General features: G+C 38.6%; 2 protein-coding genes across 7 annotated transcripts in view; one reads left to right on the forward strand and one right to left on the reverse strand.

Annotated features, from left to right (window-relative positions):
- The window catches only part of LOC135219374 (nucleobindin-2-like), a 103612-nt gene that overhangs the window by 54217 nt on the left and 31269 nt on the right, over positions 1-18126 (forward strand). For all 6 annotated transcript variants that reach the window (XM_064256093.1, XM_064256090.1, XM_064256095.1 and 3 more), the window contains exons 4-7: positions 5650-5757; positions 14402-14515; positions 15795-16004; positions 16828-16894. In XM_064256093.1, coding sequence (XP_064112163.1) covers positions 5650-5757; positions 14402-14515; positions 15795-16004; positions 16828-16894 — 499 coding nt within the window. The remainder of the gene's footprint in view (positions 1-5649; positions 5758-14401; positions 14516-15794; positions 16005-16827; positions 16895-18126) is intronic.
- LOC135219375 (L-threonine 3-dehydrogenase-like) overlaps positions 14664-18126 on the reverse strand; it is a 75884-nt gene continuing 72421 nt past the window's right edge. Inside the window, exon 11 of the mRNA XM_064256098.1 lies at positions 14664-14962. The gene's annotated coding sequence lies outside the window, so the exon portion shown is untranslated. The remainder of the gene's footprint in view (positions 14963-18126) is intronic.

Genomic DNA, 18126 nt, shown 5'->3' on the forward strand with positions numbered 1-18126 from the left:
GTGTATGCCTTCCCTCCACTTTGTTTGATCCATCAGGTTCTGAACAGGCTGATGAGTTCGCAGGGTCTCAGGATGACTTTGGTAGCCCCTTTGTGGCCTCAGGTGGAATGGTTTCCAGATCTGCTGTCGTTGTTGTCGGAGGTTCCAAGGGAAATTCCCCCTTTGTAGCATCTCCTGTGTCAGCCGCATGCAGAAAGGTTCCACCAGTCAGTAGAATCCCTGTCTCTTCAGGGTTGGAGGCTGTCAAGTATATCCTCCGAGAGACGCACTTTTCTCAGAGAACAGCAGGGCATATGTCCAGCAGTCTCAGAAGGTCGACCTCTGAGGTTTACCAAGGCAAATGGGCGATCTACTGTGATTGATGTTGTAAACAGGGTTTTTCTCCACTTGCAACCTCTATTCAGTGAATAGCAGACTTTTTAACCTTCCTCAGAGACTGCAAGCAAACATGTTGCCTCGCCCCAGCCTCCTGCGAAGAGATTGCATAAGGAGCCAGTGCTGTCTTCCTCTCCTTCCCCATCTCCGCCGCGTCGGCCTATCAAGCGTTGGAAGGCTAAGGACTTTGCTCTTTCTTCGCCTGAGAGTGAGGAGCAACATGCCCGTGTTCCTGAGTGTTGGTGTTTCGGAAAGTGTTAGTGTATCTTCCTCTGTGTGCTCTGCAGTGGCTGCCGCGTGCTCTGCATTGAGTCACGAACGTTTTGCAACTTCCCCTGTTCGTGCACATGTTGCAGGTGCTCCCACTTCTCTGTCTCCAGGGCGTATTCGTTGCTGTAAGGATCTCAAGGCGCCTGTGAAGAGGTTGAAGGTTGTGAGTGCTGAGTTGGTGCAGCAGGAGTCTTTGCCTGCTCCTCGCCCCAGTACTTCCAGCAGTTCGACTCCAAGGGATTCTCATTCGTTTGTGAGTGTTCGAGGTTCCTCTCCAGCTCACGTTTGTACGCCTTCTACGCCCGTGCCCGTTTGCGGCCATGTTAAGCAGTCATCTGGTTATGTTCCTGGTGTTGTGGTTGGTTTGGAGTAGGCGCTTCGATCCAACCCAGACAGGTTAGTTGGTGTTTCGGGCTGTTTGGCTGCTGGTTCTTCCATTAATTTGAACAAGGAAGGCATTTTAGATGAACCTGCACATCCTTCTCGTCGTCGGTCTCCGTTGCCGGAACAGGAAGAGGGAGACACGCAAGAGTTTTTGTCTTCCTTTTCAGAAGTTGATCTCATTCGTGGTTTCAACAATTTGGAGAGTAGGACTCAGGCTCGGTCGTCTTACACTCCTTCCTGCTTGGAAGCCTGGCAGGGCTACGCAGGATACCAATTCTTCGTTTCAACTTCCCTTGTCGGAGCACGTCCAGTTGGTCTTGCATAAGGGTAACGCCTCTGTTTCAGATCGGGATGGTTTGCTTGGCTCTAGGGGCTCTGCCAAGCAGGTACCCCTGCCTCTTATGAGGCATAGGAAGTACTATGCTACAAATTCTGCCTTTTTGATGTCACGTTATCTTAAACTGGACATCATTCGCCTGAAGCTGGGATTGACTTTGGAGCAAGTGAGGTTGGTAGTTCCATCATCGTCTCCACAAGATGCCTCAGCGTTGCAGACAGTTTCTTGGCTAGACTTCTGGTCTATGGTCATTGTCAAGTTAGCTTCTGACACCCCCAGAAGGGTTGGTGAATGCGTCCTTTCTTGCCAGTTTGTTGCAGTCTGGAGGCAAGGCGTTTTCATATATGATTCACCTTGTTTATTTTAGGGGGTAACCTTCTCCTGATTAGAAGAGACGCGGCTTATCCAGGCTGGAAAGATCAGTTGACCCTGAGTCCTTGCTGGCATTGAGGAATGGGGGATCTGTTGGAGTCTCAGTTTAGCAGATTTTTTAACCTTCCTCAGAGATGAGAAACGTTTGTCCGTTTCTGCGATTAGACACTACAGGGCGTCCCTGAGTTTAGTGTTATGCCTTAGAGGTATTGACATCTCCTCTTCCTGGGAACTTTTCTTGCTAGTTAGGGGTTTGAGCAGTCGAGTTCTCCTAGGGCGCTCAAGCCTCTGACGTGGGGTTCTTCTTGGTTCTCAAGAGCTTCACTAAGGGTCCATATGAGCCTTTGCGTTGCTCATCTGACAGGAACTTTACGCTCAAGACAGTTTTCCTCCTGACCTTGGCATCTTCGAAGAGGGTAGGAGAGCTCCATGGTCTGAGCTAGGGGTTGGGGTCGATGTCCTTCGAATTTGTCCCGGAATTCGTGGTCAAGACCCAAAATCCCTCGGTGCATGATGACAGGTTCACTTCGTTTTCCATTCCATCACTGACTGACTTTGTGAGTGGTGATGCTCAAGAGCTTTTGTTGTGCCCTGTCCGGGCCCTGTGTTGCTATCTTAAAAGGACTCGGCACCTTAGACCAGGCTGTTGCAGACTTTGTTAGCACAGGCCGCACAAAGAAAGGTGTGTCTAAGAATACTATCTCTTTTTGGATACGATAAGCCATCAGACAAGCATACTTGACACTTGATTCCACCACCACGTCTGTGCAGGCTAGAGCACAGACGTTGAAGGTATTGGTCCCTCTCTGGCTTTCAAAAAGAACTTGGCTGTACATAGAGTGCTGAGCACTGGTACTTGGTTACACCAGTCCACGTTCACCTCTTTCTATCTTATGGATGTTACCCACAGATTACGGACACGTTTTCCCTGGGTCCTGTGGTGACTGCCTCACAGGCTGTGTAACTCATAGTTGCCCTTAACAGGGCACTTTTGTGTCTTGCCTGAGATGATTGTGTGGATGAGAGAATGAGTGAGTTGGCTGGTCTCTTTCTTTCTTTTGTACCTTTCCTTCTTCCTTTGAGCGAGTTAAGGAATAGACACATCATTCACTGAACTGGTCTGATACAGGTGAGTAAGGTAGTCATACTGATAGTGTGGTCGCTAGGTATACAAATATCCAACCCTCTGGCAAGGGGGGAGTTCGAAGTGGTAACAAACCCTGGTGTGTTGGTTTGCTATTGGTGGATAGTCCAAGTTTCTCTTTGGTTCCCTCTACAATGATTCTCCCACATATCATTGTACGTCACTCAGTGCCTGGGTAGTTAGATATCAATTTATCTAGCTTCTTACAGGCTTCAGTCCCTCCGGAAGTTATTTCGTCTGGAGCTGGACTGGTGGGTAGGCCCCCAGCCAATTTGTAATGTCTTGTAACTCCCCCCAAGTATGAGTATCCTATTGTTAAGACCAAAGGTTTGTTCGCATATGAACAAAAGACAAATTTTCTAAGACAATTTGTATTTTTCATAGTTACAAACCTGAGGTCTTAACGTTATACTGCCCACCTCTAGCCGCCCCTCTATTTGTTAAGTCATCCTGAGTTGGGAAAGACTGGCGTAGATGAGCGGTGTTTGACCACTCTTCACCCGATCTACGTATGTGTTGCCAGATCTCGCAAGATTCCTTGCTTTCATCTGCGATTTAACTGGATCTAGCCAGGCGCTAGAAATTATCCTATTATTAAGAACTCAGGTTTGTAGCTATGAAAAGTACAAATTGTCTTAGAAAATCAAGACTAACATATGTCATAACTAAAAATTCAATTCTAACACCAACGCAATCAGGATCAGTAGCTGGTCGATCAACCCTTGAACCACTAACCTGTCTAGAAGATTGTATCGAAAAAGGATTTGATTAGAAAAAATTAACAGTGGCAATATTTTTTTTATAGAACTTTCCAAATTCGAATAGAAAATTCTTATTCGAATGTTTATGAATTGGAAGAAGAAATCCTCCAAGGCAGTGTCTTAAGCTGTACTCTACTTGCTTTAGCAATCAACGATATTACAATAAATTTACCAAAAGGAGTTAAAAACAGCTTGTATGTTGATGACTTTGCCATATGTTATACAAGTAGCACTCTAAGACATGCCCAAAGAATCCTCAATACAGCCATCACAAATATTACCAACTGGGCAAATTCAGTAGGATTCCAATTTTCAATTGATAAAACAAATGTAATAATTTTCTATAAAAAAAAAGATGGTTAAAACAACAAACAATTAAGCTTTATCTTTATAATACTGAAATTGAATTCTGCACAAATTTTAAATACCTAGGAATGGTGTTTGATCAGCACCTGAACTGGGAAGCACACCTCAAATATATTAAAGCAAAAGGCATAAAAGAACCAAATATTTATTGAATTCACATAATATTAAACCAATTTTCCATCCAGCAATGGAACTCCCACCACCCTGAACTTTGAAAAGAGTAAAAATATGTATACTGCTCTATCATATCTTCTAAAAAGAAATATGGCAAACACAGAAATGTACCTCCAGCATGCGTTGAGCACATCAGAAGAAAGGGAGATCAACTTATGATCTACCCAGAGGGATAAAAAAACAACACTGGAGTAGGAGCTTCAGCATTCTCTAAAGATAAGTTAGTTAAGATGTCTTCCCCCCAATATCATGAGTATGCACAGCTGAATTCACAGCCATACGAATAGCACTAAACATAGTATTTTAGAAGAGAGCAATTTCCACCATAATTTTCAGTAACTCACGAAGTGCTATTGATGCTATAAACAAGTAGTACAAGTCTACAAATCACCTTGTACAAGATATCCAAATAAAAATGCACCAACTTATTCAATCAGGACTATTTATAAAAATATGTTGGATTCCATCACGTGAGAATTGAAGGAAACGAAAAAGCAGATACAACTGCCAAATTAGCTTGCACTATTCCATCAACAATAACATATGCCCCAGTATCAGACTGGATAACCTCAATTTAGCCTCAATATATCAAGACTGGCAAATAGATTGGGCATCAGTGCCAACTACAAACAAACTGAGAATAATAAAAAGCAAAGTTAATTCATGGATGTCATCATCTCAAAAAGAAGAGGTAAAGAAGTGCTACTGTCAAGACTACGTATAAGCCATACTAGATTTTCACACGGTCATTTGATGTCAGATCCACATCCAGACCCAATGAAATGTAGTACATGCTAGACACCAATGATTGTCCAACACTTATTATCTGATTGTCCAATTTGGAACCATCAAAGAAACTTATATTTTAGAAACATGACATGAAAAGGCATTCTTGTTGAAGGCAAAGATTTTCTATTTGATAGAATTATCACATTCCTAAAAAAACCGGTTTCCTAAATAAAGTATATTTTTTTCAGGATTAATTCTTGAAAACCAGCCCGAGAAGAGCTGTTGTTAGGCTCAGAGGTCTGGATAAACTAATACTTTATAATAATAAGAATAAATTTAAAAGAAAAAAAACATGATTTATTTTATCGCAAAGTTCACTCACACCATTAGTTTTGCAGAATATTTTCATAAATTGAAGAAATAGATCTATTATTTAATGTCAGAGCTGTGTAAAGTTGGTTTATTAATGAAAAATTAAATAAAAAGATTTGGCTTTAGGATAAATTGCAAATCATGATCAGTTTTGTTCATATTTGTACATAGTATATGAATGCCAAGAAGTGATGAACTACAAAGTAGAAGACAGTTATTCTGTTTAATTTAGTATTTCTCATAGCCAATAAGGGTAAATTTTGTAGAAGGTATTTGTTGAGTAAGAGATTTACATTCATTAACTCGGAAATTATTTTGAAGTGCTTTCATCTTTGAGTTATTAAATTTTTGTATGTTTTTGACAGTCTGGAAAAATTGCTCGAGAATTACATTTCGTTGATCACAATGTCAGGACACAGCTTGATGAATTAAAACGGAGAGAACTGGAACGACTTAGACACTTGGCTATCAAGGTAAGTTATGTGTATTTAAAGAAATGAATAGTTTTCACAGAAATTTTTCCACTGACTCATTTCGGTATTTTTTCATTATCCAGAAGCCAAAGTGCATGAGGGCTCTGGTAACTGGAAATTACAGATATTGAAGTTAATATTGAAGTTAGTTAGTTAGTTAAGGAGACTATTAGGATGTGAAATTTGCCTAGTTGCTCTGGCCACTAGGGAAGTAACTAACATACAGTAGGCTAGCATGAATAATTTGCAGGGGTCCTAGTTGCTTAAAATCTTTATTTTCAACAACTGTTTGCAATACATATTTTGAAGTTAAATGTAACTAAGTTAACCTTGTCTCCATTAGTCCTAGCCTAGCATCTGCTTTGGTGGGCTAGGCTAGTGTTGAATACGATGTATTTTATGTATAAACAGCACTTTAAAATAACTTACCATATCATTTATACCAAGTCAACAGAAGCATATTGCACCAGTGAAATTATGATAATTTGAAATATCCCACAGTATATTACATTATGTTTACCATTAAACAGTTGATTATGGTACTAAGCCCACATTTTATATGAGAGGGAGAATGAAAAACAGATAACTAGCAAACACACACTGTAAATTTATTGTGTAAATTTATTATATCATACAAGAACAACTGTTATTCGTAAATATATTATATCTTATTACAAGGACAACGTTTAATGGCAATTTGTATACCTTACAGTTGTATTACCTTTTATCAAGAACTGTTTAAACAAAAGGTGGTTTATTAGTGATTATGCATATTATTCTCATCTGTATATAGAATACAGGCAGCCCTCGGTTATCGGTGGGGTTCCGTTCCCAAGGGTGTGCCAATTAGTGAAAACCTTCATTAACCAAAACTGCAATTTATGGTGCCATGGGCACCCTTATGGTACCAGAAGCATCCTTATGTCGTGCCATAAGCACCCTTACTGTGCCGATAACTGGAACTCGGCTCATAATGGCGCCATACGTCGCTGACTTTACGGTGCTAGACAAGCCCCTTAAAACTGGATCGCTGAATAGTTAGAACCCGCAAATAGTTGGAACCCCTATAAGAATGCTTAAAACCTCCTATTTCGTAAGTTAAAACTAAAGAAAAACCACTAAAAAATTTCATACCTGATTGTTTTAATAGTTTTATCACAAAAAGTGTATTTTATGATGAAATTGATGAAAAAAGCCAGGATTTTGTGCTTATTTCTCGTAGAAAAATACCGCGAATAGGTGAATTTTCCATGAATAATGTGAAGAAATGTTCCTGAGAGAAATCCGCGAATGTCTGAGTCCGCTAATCCGGAGGACGCAAATACGGGGGGTCCACTGTACTAGAATGTAAATATTGTTGACATCAGTTGTTATTGCTGATTAATTTCCAGCTAAATCATGGTATTCATAGGGTAGCTATCTCACAAAAATATGATTCAAGTTGGTATATACATTACCCTGTAATATGCACATATATTTCAAATTTAGGCTTAACATTCTTAACCTTTACATCTGGTGTTTTTTGTATTATCTTATAATGTATTACATGCACAATTTGTTCACATGTATTAGGGCTGTTGCCTTGTATAATAGCCCTATGAGGTAATGTTAGACTTGCGATAATCTTACGCTAAGTCGGTTGGTTATGCACTTCCATACTCATTGGAGTGTCTTGGGGTTTGTTGATCATTACGAAGTCGGTATTATCTTCTTTGGTTATGACGACGATGTGTTAAACTCATGATGATTCGGCAATGATGTGAGGTTCTAGTAGAAAACACGAAGTATGAAAAAAATACTTATATTCTCTGAGATTACATGTTGAAGTTTAGAGGAAATTTGTACAGGTCTTCTAATGACGATGGCTTGATTGCTTCTGCCAACGATGATGGCTAATTTCACTCTGTTCTCACTACCATCTCGGTTACAAGTCATAAAGGAAACAGACAGTAGCTCGAACATATGAACATACAAATGAGACGCATTACTAATCACGTAGGCCGTTTGAATTATAGGTCGCGGTAGTTGTCTCAAGCAGGGAGCTTGGACTAATGTTTCAAAACAAATGAATGACCACAGGTGACGGCATGTCAACTTAGCCTACATACTTTATCATCTCTGTTCTGATCACATTCCTGCAAGCAATCTGGTTGACCTGTTTAGTTTTAGTCTTTTATATATATGGAATAACATTCCATATTTTTATTATGTAATCACTTACACATGTACTGTATATTTTCACATAAGTGACTTACTAAACAATTGCAAAGCTGTAAGCTTTCTTACCTGGCAGTTGAAAATTCAAATTATTTGGCAGCAGTGGCGCTGCCATCGTTAGCGTAGGTGATACAGGTCCCGCCCACTTTCGGGAATACCAGGTGTACTGCCGAGCTAACTATTGTCAATTTGTTTTCTGCTATGGAGTAACATCAGTGGTTTTTGCAGTCAACTTTTCATTGCCATCTTGTAGTTTTTTTATTGTGTTTAGTGAAGTACAATTTTGTGGTTTTTCTGGATTAGCTGCTTTTTTAGCTTTCATTTAGCTAAATAGAGTTTACCTTTACAATGTCAGGCTCTAGTTCGTCTTCAGTTAGGTTTTGCAGTGATGGCTGCAAAACTAGAATGGCTAAGCTTTTTTATGATCCGCATTCTAAGTGCATAAAGTGTAGGGGACAGATATGCAGCAAAGACTTAACTTGCATTGAGTGTCAGGACTTTGATGAGGAAGGGTGGAAGAACCAAGTCTCATTTAGGGAAAATAGAGAAAGATAGGAAGAGGAAATCAGCTCATAGAGCCAGTAGTAAGACTAGTATTGATACAACTCCTTTGCCTTTAGAGGCGAAGTCGTCTCTTTCTTCCCCTCCTGTTATCCAACATCTCTCCTATTGATAGTCCTCCTACTTCATTACCACTAACTCCAGTCCAGGTAGCCTATGCTTCTGATTCTAACACCATTGCCAGCTTAAGAGTCAAAAATGAAAAAAATTTTTGAAATTTTGGCCAAATCTATGATGGATTTGGGTTTGTCTTTTTGAGCTTTTGTGAAAAATCAAGTGTTATTGCCAAGTGTTAGTGTTGTGTCTGAGGAGGTGGTTGTCCGTCCCCCAATTTCTCCTTGCCAAAGGTCACTTCCCGCTTCCCCGCACCCAGGAGAAGACATACCAGAGGTCAAAGGGAGACTGGAGGAGTTTGCACACAGCAGTTACCGACTCAGTCGAGCCTGTCGACCCGCAGGTGTCGATTAACCCTTTAACACCGATTGGACGTATTAAAAGTCAATATAAATTGTCTGTTGGGTGCCGATTGGACGTATGGTACGTGGATATAAATTTTTTTTTTCTAAATTCGCGGAAAAATAGTTATAGGCCTACTAGGCAAAAACTTTTGAATCACGCGCCTTGGGGGATGCTTGGAGCTCACGGATCAAGGCATTGTTTTGTTAACAATCGTTTCCCAAGTGCACAAGCACGAATTTCTTTCTTCTCGCACTAAAAAGCATCAGCGACACATCTCAGAAATTATTTCGTCACTTTGACCTACCTACCTGTAGCGTGTGCCGCGAAATTCGAATTTCTATCGGGGACGACGGACTCTATAGCTAAGTATATATCTGCCAGGTAAGTATGTATGAAACTTTATTGTACAATACAATATTTCAATTTATGGTGAATTTATGAAAAAACTTTTTCCTTACGTCCGTGCGGTAACTTCCGAAAAAATAATAAATTTTTTCGTTCAATTGTCATAATATTTGCACCATTTTAAATTAACCGTTAAATAAAGTTTTCATACATTTCAACTTCCCTGTCAGATATATACTTAGCTATAGACTCCGTCGTCCCAATAGAAATTCGAAAATTTCGCGGCACACACAGGTAGGTAGGTCAGGTGATCTACCGGCCTGCCGCGGGGTGGCAGGAATAGGAACTATTACCTTCTAAGGACAGATTTTTCTCTATCGTTTGGAATGTAAACATATGTTTACGGTTCCTCCTCCTGATTTGATTTTCGTGTTTCATCGCCATCGATCTTCTGGGCTGTCTTTTTTTGCAGGGAAGTACTGGGTCTTTGGTTCGGCATACGGTTTTATTAACTTTTTAATGAATTTCGCTTCGAAATTTCGAAGAAAATACTAAGTGAAACTACCGAAATTATCGGTAGACACTCACATAGTTTGCCATAAAGAGAATTATTATATATCCCAATATTTATATATGATAATGATATTTTTTTCATTTCTGATGGTTACATACTAAACTTCAGGCAATTACAAAAAAAGGAGCCAAAAATGAACTCTTAATCTTGAAAACCAAGTGTGCTGTGACTAAAAAAAGAAAAAAAAAATCTGCTTCAGCATACTGGAGATTAAAATACCGCTTCGGCGTTTAAGGTTAAATGCCATTGGAAGAGTTTCAAAGAATCACAGCGTGCTTAGTTTTCAAGATTAAGAGTTCATTTTTGGCTCCTTTTTTTGTCATTGCCTGATGTTTAGTATGCAACCATCAGAAATGAAAAAATATCATTATCATATATAAATAATGCGATATATGATAGCGCAAAAACAAAATTTAATAAATAATTGTATTCAAATTGCGCTGTGAGCAAAACGGTTAAAGCTAACAAGTTAATTTTTTTCATTGTATTGTACTCATTAGACATAATGGCGCTAGCGGCGCTGTTGACCGAAAAATGTGCCGTAAAAATACCTTAAAATGCCTTATTATTTTCATGAATATTTTTACGACAGCTGTAAAACTGATTCGCTGTTGAGCGATTGCGCTGTTAACTGCGGGCCACCTGTACTCAAAGGGATCTGAGAGCTTTGGCATTGACCACAGAAGTAGAGGTGCTTGTCAGCAAGTAGGCCATAGAAGAGGTGATAGACAAGAAGTCCCCAGGCTCATACAATAGACTATTTGTTGTTCCAAAGGCATTGGGGGGCTGGAGGCCCATACTAGACATAAGCACCTTGAATCTCTATGTTCAGAAGATGAAATTTCGAATGAAAACCAGTTGTTCGGTGATGTCTGCCTTCCAACTGGGCAACTGGATGGTGTCTCTCAACATAAAGGACACATATTTTCATGTCCCCATTCATCAATTCTAAGAGATTTCTGAGGTTCGTCTTCAAAGGGAGAGTGTTTCATTTCAGAGCCCTCTGCTTTGGACTTTCATAACCTTAGGCCATCTCCACATGAGGTCTATCCAATTCTTTCTGAAGGCAAATTTCTGAAGGCAAATTGGAATCAAAAGACACAACCAGACTCTTTTGTTTCTTCTTTGACGAAAGAGATAAAGTCAGTTCTTCGTTGGTGGGTTTCGACGGATAGACTTCAGGAGGGACTTTTCTAGTTACAATGAACCCTGACCTAGAGTTCTTCTCAGATGCATCAGGTAGGGGATGGGGAGCTCTCTCAGGAGACAGGAGACTCTTAGGTTTTTGGACGGAACAGGAGAAGACGCTATACATAAATGTGAAGGAGTTGAAAGCGATTTTTCTGGGTTTACAGGCTTTCGCTTCTCTAGTTGCTCGAAGAGAGGTAGCAATTTATGCAGACAACACCACAATGCTATCATATGTCTTAACAGAGTGGTGGAAGACCACCTTCTCTGGGTGAACGATCACAAGATCATTCTTTTTCCGAGGTTCATTCAAGGAAGAATGAACGTCTTGGCAGACAAGCTGAGCCACTCAAACCAGGTCTTTCTAACAGAATGGACTCTGAACGAGAGATTTTGCCAAGATTTGTGGAGATTATGGGGAAAGCAGTGGTAGATCTCTTTGCCACTTCAAGGAACAATCTTCTGATTTTTTGTTCTCCGGTTCCAGACCCACTAGCATGGAGAATGGATGCGTTGCTTCTGGACTTTATGGGCCTCAACGTGTATGCATTTCTCCCCTTCGGTCTTATAAGAGAAGTCATCAACAAATTACAGTCACATCGGAATGTGTCAATGACTCTTTTTGCCCCATTTTGGCCCAGGAAAGAATGGTTCCTGGACCACCTCAAACTCCTAGTGGCCTTCCCCAGGCCCCTACCACAAGGTCCACATCTCAAACAACCCCACTTCAACAGGTTGATACCTGTCAAAGTGGGGTGGGGTTGTCTGCTCTGGCCCTGACAGGATTCAGACTGTCAGGAGCCTTGTCAGAGCGAAAGGCTTTTCGTAGAGAGCAGCAAAGGCTATTGCAAAATGTAGAAGAAGCTCTTCTTCCAAACTCTATCAGTTGAGGTGGAGAATTTTTAGGATGTGGTGCAGAAACATCACATCTCTTCTTCTATGACCTCTATAACAGAAATAGCAGATTTTCTGTTCTTTCTGAGCGACTCGAGATAGCTATCCACCTCTACTATTAAAGGTTATAGGTCTATGCTTTCTTCAGTTTTTAAGCTTAGAGGCCTTGACGTCTCTAATAATCAGGATATCAGCGCCCTTATCAAATCTTTTGAGTCCTCAAAAGTAGTGAAGCCTGAGGAGGTGGATTGGAACTTGGATGGGGTTTTAAGATGGATTTCCAGTCTTCACTTTGATCCTTTAAATTCTTCGCCTGTGAGGGATCTAATGAAGAAGTCTTTGTTTTTAGATGCCTTAGCTAGTACAGCGGATATAGTAAATGAAATCCAGGCTATTAGTAAAGAGGTCGGGTTCACTCAGAGTAACGCAGTGTGTTCTTATGCTAAAGATTTTTTTTAGCAAAGAACAAGAACCCATCGAAGCCATAGCCTTGCTCTTCTGTGATAAGGAACCTAACGGATGTAGTGGGACCAGAAAAGGAGGAATGTACGTTGTCCTGTCAGAGCCATCAGATACTATCTGCATAGGACGGAGACATGAGGAGGAAGTTTGAATTGACTGGTGTTCAGTGAGAGACCCTCCCGTCCTCTCTCAAAGAATGCAATTTCGTTCTTCCTGAGAAGCTTGATTTCAGAAGCTCGTGCTTGTCCAAGCTGAAGTGCTTAAGGCACTGAAAGTGAAGGCTCACGAAATTAGCACAGTAGCAACTTCTCTAGCATTTAGACATAATACGTCTCTATCCTTCATCCTGCAAACGATGTTCTGGAGGTTGAAATCAGTGTTTTTGTCACATTACCTGAAGGACATAGTCTGTTTTTGAAAATTGTTACAGGTTGGGACCGTTGCCTATAGCTGTTATGGTGTTGGGAGAGGAAGCATAAGGGGACCTCTTTCCCTCTACTATCTCCTTGCCTTGTAATTTTAAAGTTGTTGAGTTTTGGGAAGCCGGGGGGTTGCAATGTACCCAGAGTACCCTCCAGTTTTTTATGGTTAGGGTTGTGGTTTTCTTATTTTTAGCATAGGTGATGGTTTTGTGGATTGATTGTCTGGTCTTTGCCCAGGGCAAGGGCAAACTTTTGATTGATGGTTTTGTGGATTGGTTGTCTGGTCTTTGCCCAGGGCAAGGGCAAACTTTTGATTGATGGTTTTGGGGATTGGTTGTCTGGTCTTTGTTAACCATCGTGAACCTTCATGGTTACAAAATCACGCCATTAGTAGGGACGATCCTGGCCATTACTGCCACATTTCCTACAGGTGATTGAGAGTGCCGACCAGAGGCAGTATCCACCTGCGGCTGCTCTCTCACCAGGTAAGGTATAGCAAACATTATGTAATGTGAGCATATTATTGTTGTCTTTATCATAAGCTGTCCATTTACCCACCTTCCTGGAAATGTGGATTCAGCTTTGTAATTGGTGAGTAAATCACTTATGTGAAAATGATATTTTTATAATAAAATAAGGTTTCACATATACTTACTAAACAATTACATAATTAGAGCCCTCAAAATAAGGTTTCACATATACTTACCAAACAATTACATAATTAGAGCCCTCCCTCCTCCCCACAGATGGATGTTGCGGCTCAACGAATTGACAATAGTTAGCTCAGCAGTACCGGGTATTCCCGAAAGTGGGCAGTACCTATATCACCTACACTAACAATGGCAGCGCCACTGCCACCAAATAATCTGAATTTTTGACTGCCAGGTAAGAAAACTTACAGCTTTGTAATTGTTTGGTGAGTAGTATATGTGAAACCTTATTTTATTAAAAAATATCATATTCATTTTAAGCTTAGACTCATATTCTTAAGGTGTACGTTTGGTGTTGATGATTTTACTCCATTATATCGTACAGTACAGCTCACATTTATTTTTTTTATATTCAATGACCATGAATAGGAGTATAATAGTACATAATGTTTCCTTTTGAATTGTTGGGCCTAGTATGGGCAGCACCACAATAAGCACTTTGTTTCATTCACTTAATACCCATTACCTATCAGAAACCATTAATTGTGGATTAAGTATACGTAGTATGTACTACAATATTCACGTTTGCTATGGAATTAGTGGAAATTTTGCTAGTTTGTTGATAATAACTATTCATAAATTGTATATAGATTGTATTGGCCATTTGCATCTGGTGTACTGTTTAGATTTATCTGAGAGACCTGGAAATGGTGCAGACTTGCTCTTTTGAAGGTTTCACTGTTTCTTGCACCTGAATTGTACAGAAAAATGTCCTTATAAAGTCTTACATATTCGTTTTAGCCATATTTTGTAATGTATGGGGAGATTGTGAATCCACTATTTGTTTATTTTGATGTATTTTTCCATAACAGGAGCATGAGAAAGAGATAGGAGTAGATCGCAATCTATTGAAGGCTCCCTTACACATTGATCATAGAAATCCCACAAGATTTGAAGTAGAAGATTTAAAGAAATTAATTGTAAAGGTAAGTCATTCATATTTTATAATATACAAAACAGGTTTGAACTTAGATGACTCTACTTTTGTAAAGCTTGACTTATTTAAATACAGATACATAGTCTTCCAAGAAGAATACCCAAAATAAAAATGATTGTAAAAATCAGCCAGAAATGAAAATTCACAGAAAAAACACCAATTTATGTAAGCCATTACAAAAGCAAGGCTGCATACAATTCTCTTGCTTGTCACCAGTGAGTTCACAGCAAAGAGCATACTTGTTTTTCTTTTAATTGTACAAAACCAGAAACTACTAGAAGAAACACGCTAATGAAATGAGTAATGGATAACTATCACCTTACTCTCCTCACTTAAAGGCAATAGTGATAAAAACTGTGAAGCCTTTTTATACTGTCTTCTTCTTTTTCTTCTTCTGCTTCTTCTGTGCACATGTCACCCTTTGAGATTTTGGTATCTGCAGAAAGAAAAAAAAATAATCATAAATAATTTGATGCTAGGTAGATTCTGAATTATGCATGGAGGAAGTTTCGTATGGGAATAACCAGTTCTCTCCTCCAAAAATCTGGGGAGTTAGAAACAAAAAATTTTATCACTTAAACCAGTTTTAAACGCTTAGGTCATGAATCTGTTTGCTTGTTTTTGTTTTTGTTTTTATAGGTTTTAAGACAAAAAGAAATAACACTTGTATCATGTTTTTAGACTGTTGATCATTTAAGGTTACAGTAATTATTTCTTTAAAGGCAGGTCAGTGCTAGTTTTCAGCACTCAGCACTGCTATTATAAATGATTACATAAATGATTCTATTCTTTTACAAGTTAATTGTTACTAGTACTAATACCATTAGCACCATTAATACTGATAGACCCACTGGTACTTATGTTGCTGATACTTTTGCTAACAATAGTAGACTTTCAGCAAAGAAAACGTCCATGTTATTGAACTTATCCTTGAAAATACTCAATGAATAGTGATTTGAAAGCCCTCATTACTCAGCATGTTACAGTGAATGCGCAAACCCTTTAACTATGATTCAAAAGCAATACTTAGAAGTATCAGTGTAGTTACTCTTTTCCATTTATAAAATGTCTTATTTTACCAGTTGTGTAAAAGCTTTTGTGCGTGAATCACTTTCCATACTTCTAATATTTGACTTAAAGTAGATAATATTTGACTTATAGGTAGATCTGAAGTAATTGACACCCTTGATACTGAGATCATTTCATTATTGATCAAATTTGAGAGAACTTAGAAAGATAATAATAGAATTTCTTTTTCTTGAAAATAGACAACAGAAGATTTAGAAAAAGTAGATGCTCAACGGCAGGAAGAATTCAAAAAGTATGAAATGGAGAAAGAATATGAGCGTCAGCAACAGTTGGCAGCTATGGATGAAGAGCACCGGAAGGCAGCAGAAGAGAAGCATACAGAAGATGTCAAGAAACATGCACAGCATAACAAGTTACATCATCCAGGGTCTAAACAGCAATTACAAGAAGTAAGCATTACTGCAATATCTTAAATTATGAATTTATATATGTTAAGTTATCAATTAGTAAGTTGTTTCACCACAGACCTATTACGCATAATTAGCTCACATTCATGATCTTTGAATACCCAATATTTTAGTCATTAGTTTGACAGACTAAGAGAGCAGTGGTAAGCCTTCAAGATAACAAAAATGGAATTTAATTCAAAACTACTCTAGAGGACATTACATTCTCAAGTGAGGTTATAGGTGGAGATACACCAATCGATGCACAGGTCTCTTGCATAGTTAGACATACTTTGTTAAACAAGAAGCTAGTGAAATGGGAAACATAGCTGGCGGATATAGAGTTCATGTAATTGGTGCCCTTTTATGAAAAAACACTTGTGTTTTATAGAGAATATGGTATTCAAAATAATACCTACAGCATATTTTTGTTAAATGTAAACTTATTCAAAAATTTTGTTGGAATACTGTCTTTCTTGGATTTTTCTTGTTGCCCTCATTATTATTTTTATAGCCAACTAGTTATCGTTTAAATATTTAGGGACATTAGGCTTGTCCAATCAGTAGGCTTATTATGGTATTTATCGGTGGAAAATTGTACCCAAAACATTATCATTTATTTTACTTTTAATATGTAATTAAAAATTTAATTATTTTTAACTTGGACAATATTTTATACATTTATATATAAGGCCATATCTGTGACTTCATTACCCTATTGCATTTCCTAGGTTATGAAACAAGCAGTTTGGCCTTAACTTTTAAGATGGCAGTGCAATGATTAAATTATATCATCTTTTGTGATATCAAAATGTAAATGTTGCAGGTATGGGAAGAACAGGACCACATGAAAGCTGATGACTTTAATCCTAGTACTTTCTTCCACCTACATGGTGAGTTTTTATTTTAATCATGTGCTTTTATACTTTAGTGTTGTTTTAAGCAAATTCTTAGAAAAACAAAAGCTGATGAAATGAAAGTTTTCCAAGTGTTACTTTTATTTAATTAGAAACAGTTAATTGTTATTACTTTAGGTAAAAGGAAATTTTTTTTTTAGATAATTGTAGCAGATCTTAAAATCAAGCTCAGGTGTTGCAGGAAGTGAAATAAAGATAAGCTTTAGTTTAGAATATCTTAGTTTAACTAGACCAGTGAACTGATTAACAGCTCTCCTAGGGCTGGCCCTAAGGATTAGATATTTTTATGTAGCTAGGATCCAATTTGTTACTTAGCAACGGGACCTAGAGCTTATTGTGGGATCCGAACCACATTATATCGAGAGTTGAATTTCTATCACCAAAAATAAATTCCTCTGGTTCCACGTTGGCCGAGCCGAGAATCGAACTTGGGACCACCGGATTGGTAGCCGAGCGTGAAATCCATTCGTCCAACAAGGAACTTAAGATAAGCCTTAAGAAGCATTGGTATACTGTATTGCAGTACCTTCTGTAATGACAATAAACCATTTACTTGGTTTGGGGAGAAATTCCTGTCAGTGTGTGGTTTCTAGGTTCCTCTTTAGGTTGTTAAGGCAGATGATACCGTGCTTTGATTACAGTATGTAATACCCCGAACTTAAGTGATTTGATTTGCACGAATTCACAATAGTGCAAACTTTTTGGTGGAACCTAATTAATTAACCCTCTTACGCCGAAGCCCTAAAAATCAAAACCTCTCCCGTATGCCGGGCCCGGTTTGGAGTGAGCGCGGAAGCGGAAAAAATAATTTTTTCAAAAAATCACAGCACGCTTACTTTTGAAGATTAAGAGTTCATTTTTGGCTCCTTTTTTTTTCATTGCCTGAAGTTTAGTATGCAACTATCAGAAATGAAAAATAATATCATTATCATATGTAAATAATGCGATATATGGTAGCGAAAAAAAAAAATTCATACATAATTGTATTCAAATCACGCTGTGCAAAAAACGGTCAAAGCTAACGAGTTACTTTTTTTTCCGTTGTATTGTACACTAAATTGCAATCATTTTGATATATAATACATTGTAAAACAATAAAAGCAACACCAGAAAAATATTATCACAAAATGATGTATGAATTCGTAACGCGTGGACGTAAAAAAATGTTTTTTTCAAAAATTCACCGTAAATCTAAATATTGTTCTAGA

This window comes from Macrobrachium nipponense, chromosome 1 (genome assembly GCF_015104395.2).
Source record: "Macrobrachium nipponense isolate FS-2020 chromosome 1, ASM1510439v2, whole genome shotgun sequence".
NCBI classification, from domain to species: Eukaryota; Metazoa; Arthropoda; class Malacostraca; order Decapoda; family Palaemonidae; genus Macrobrachium; species Macrobrachium nipponense.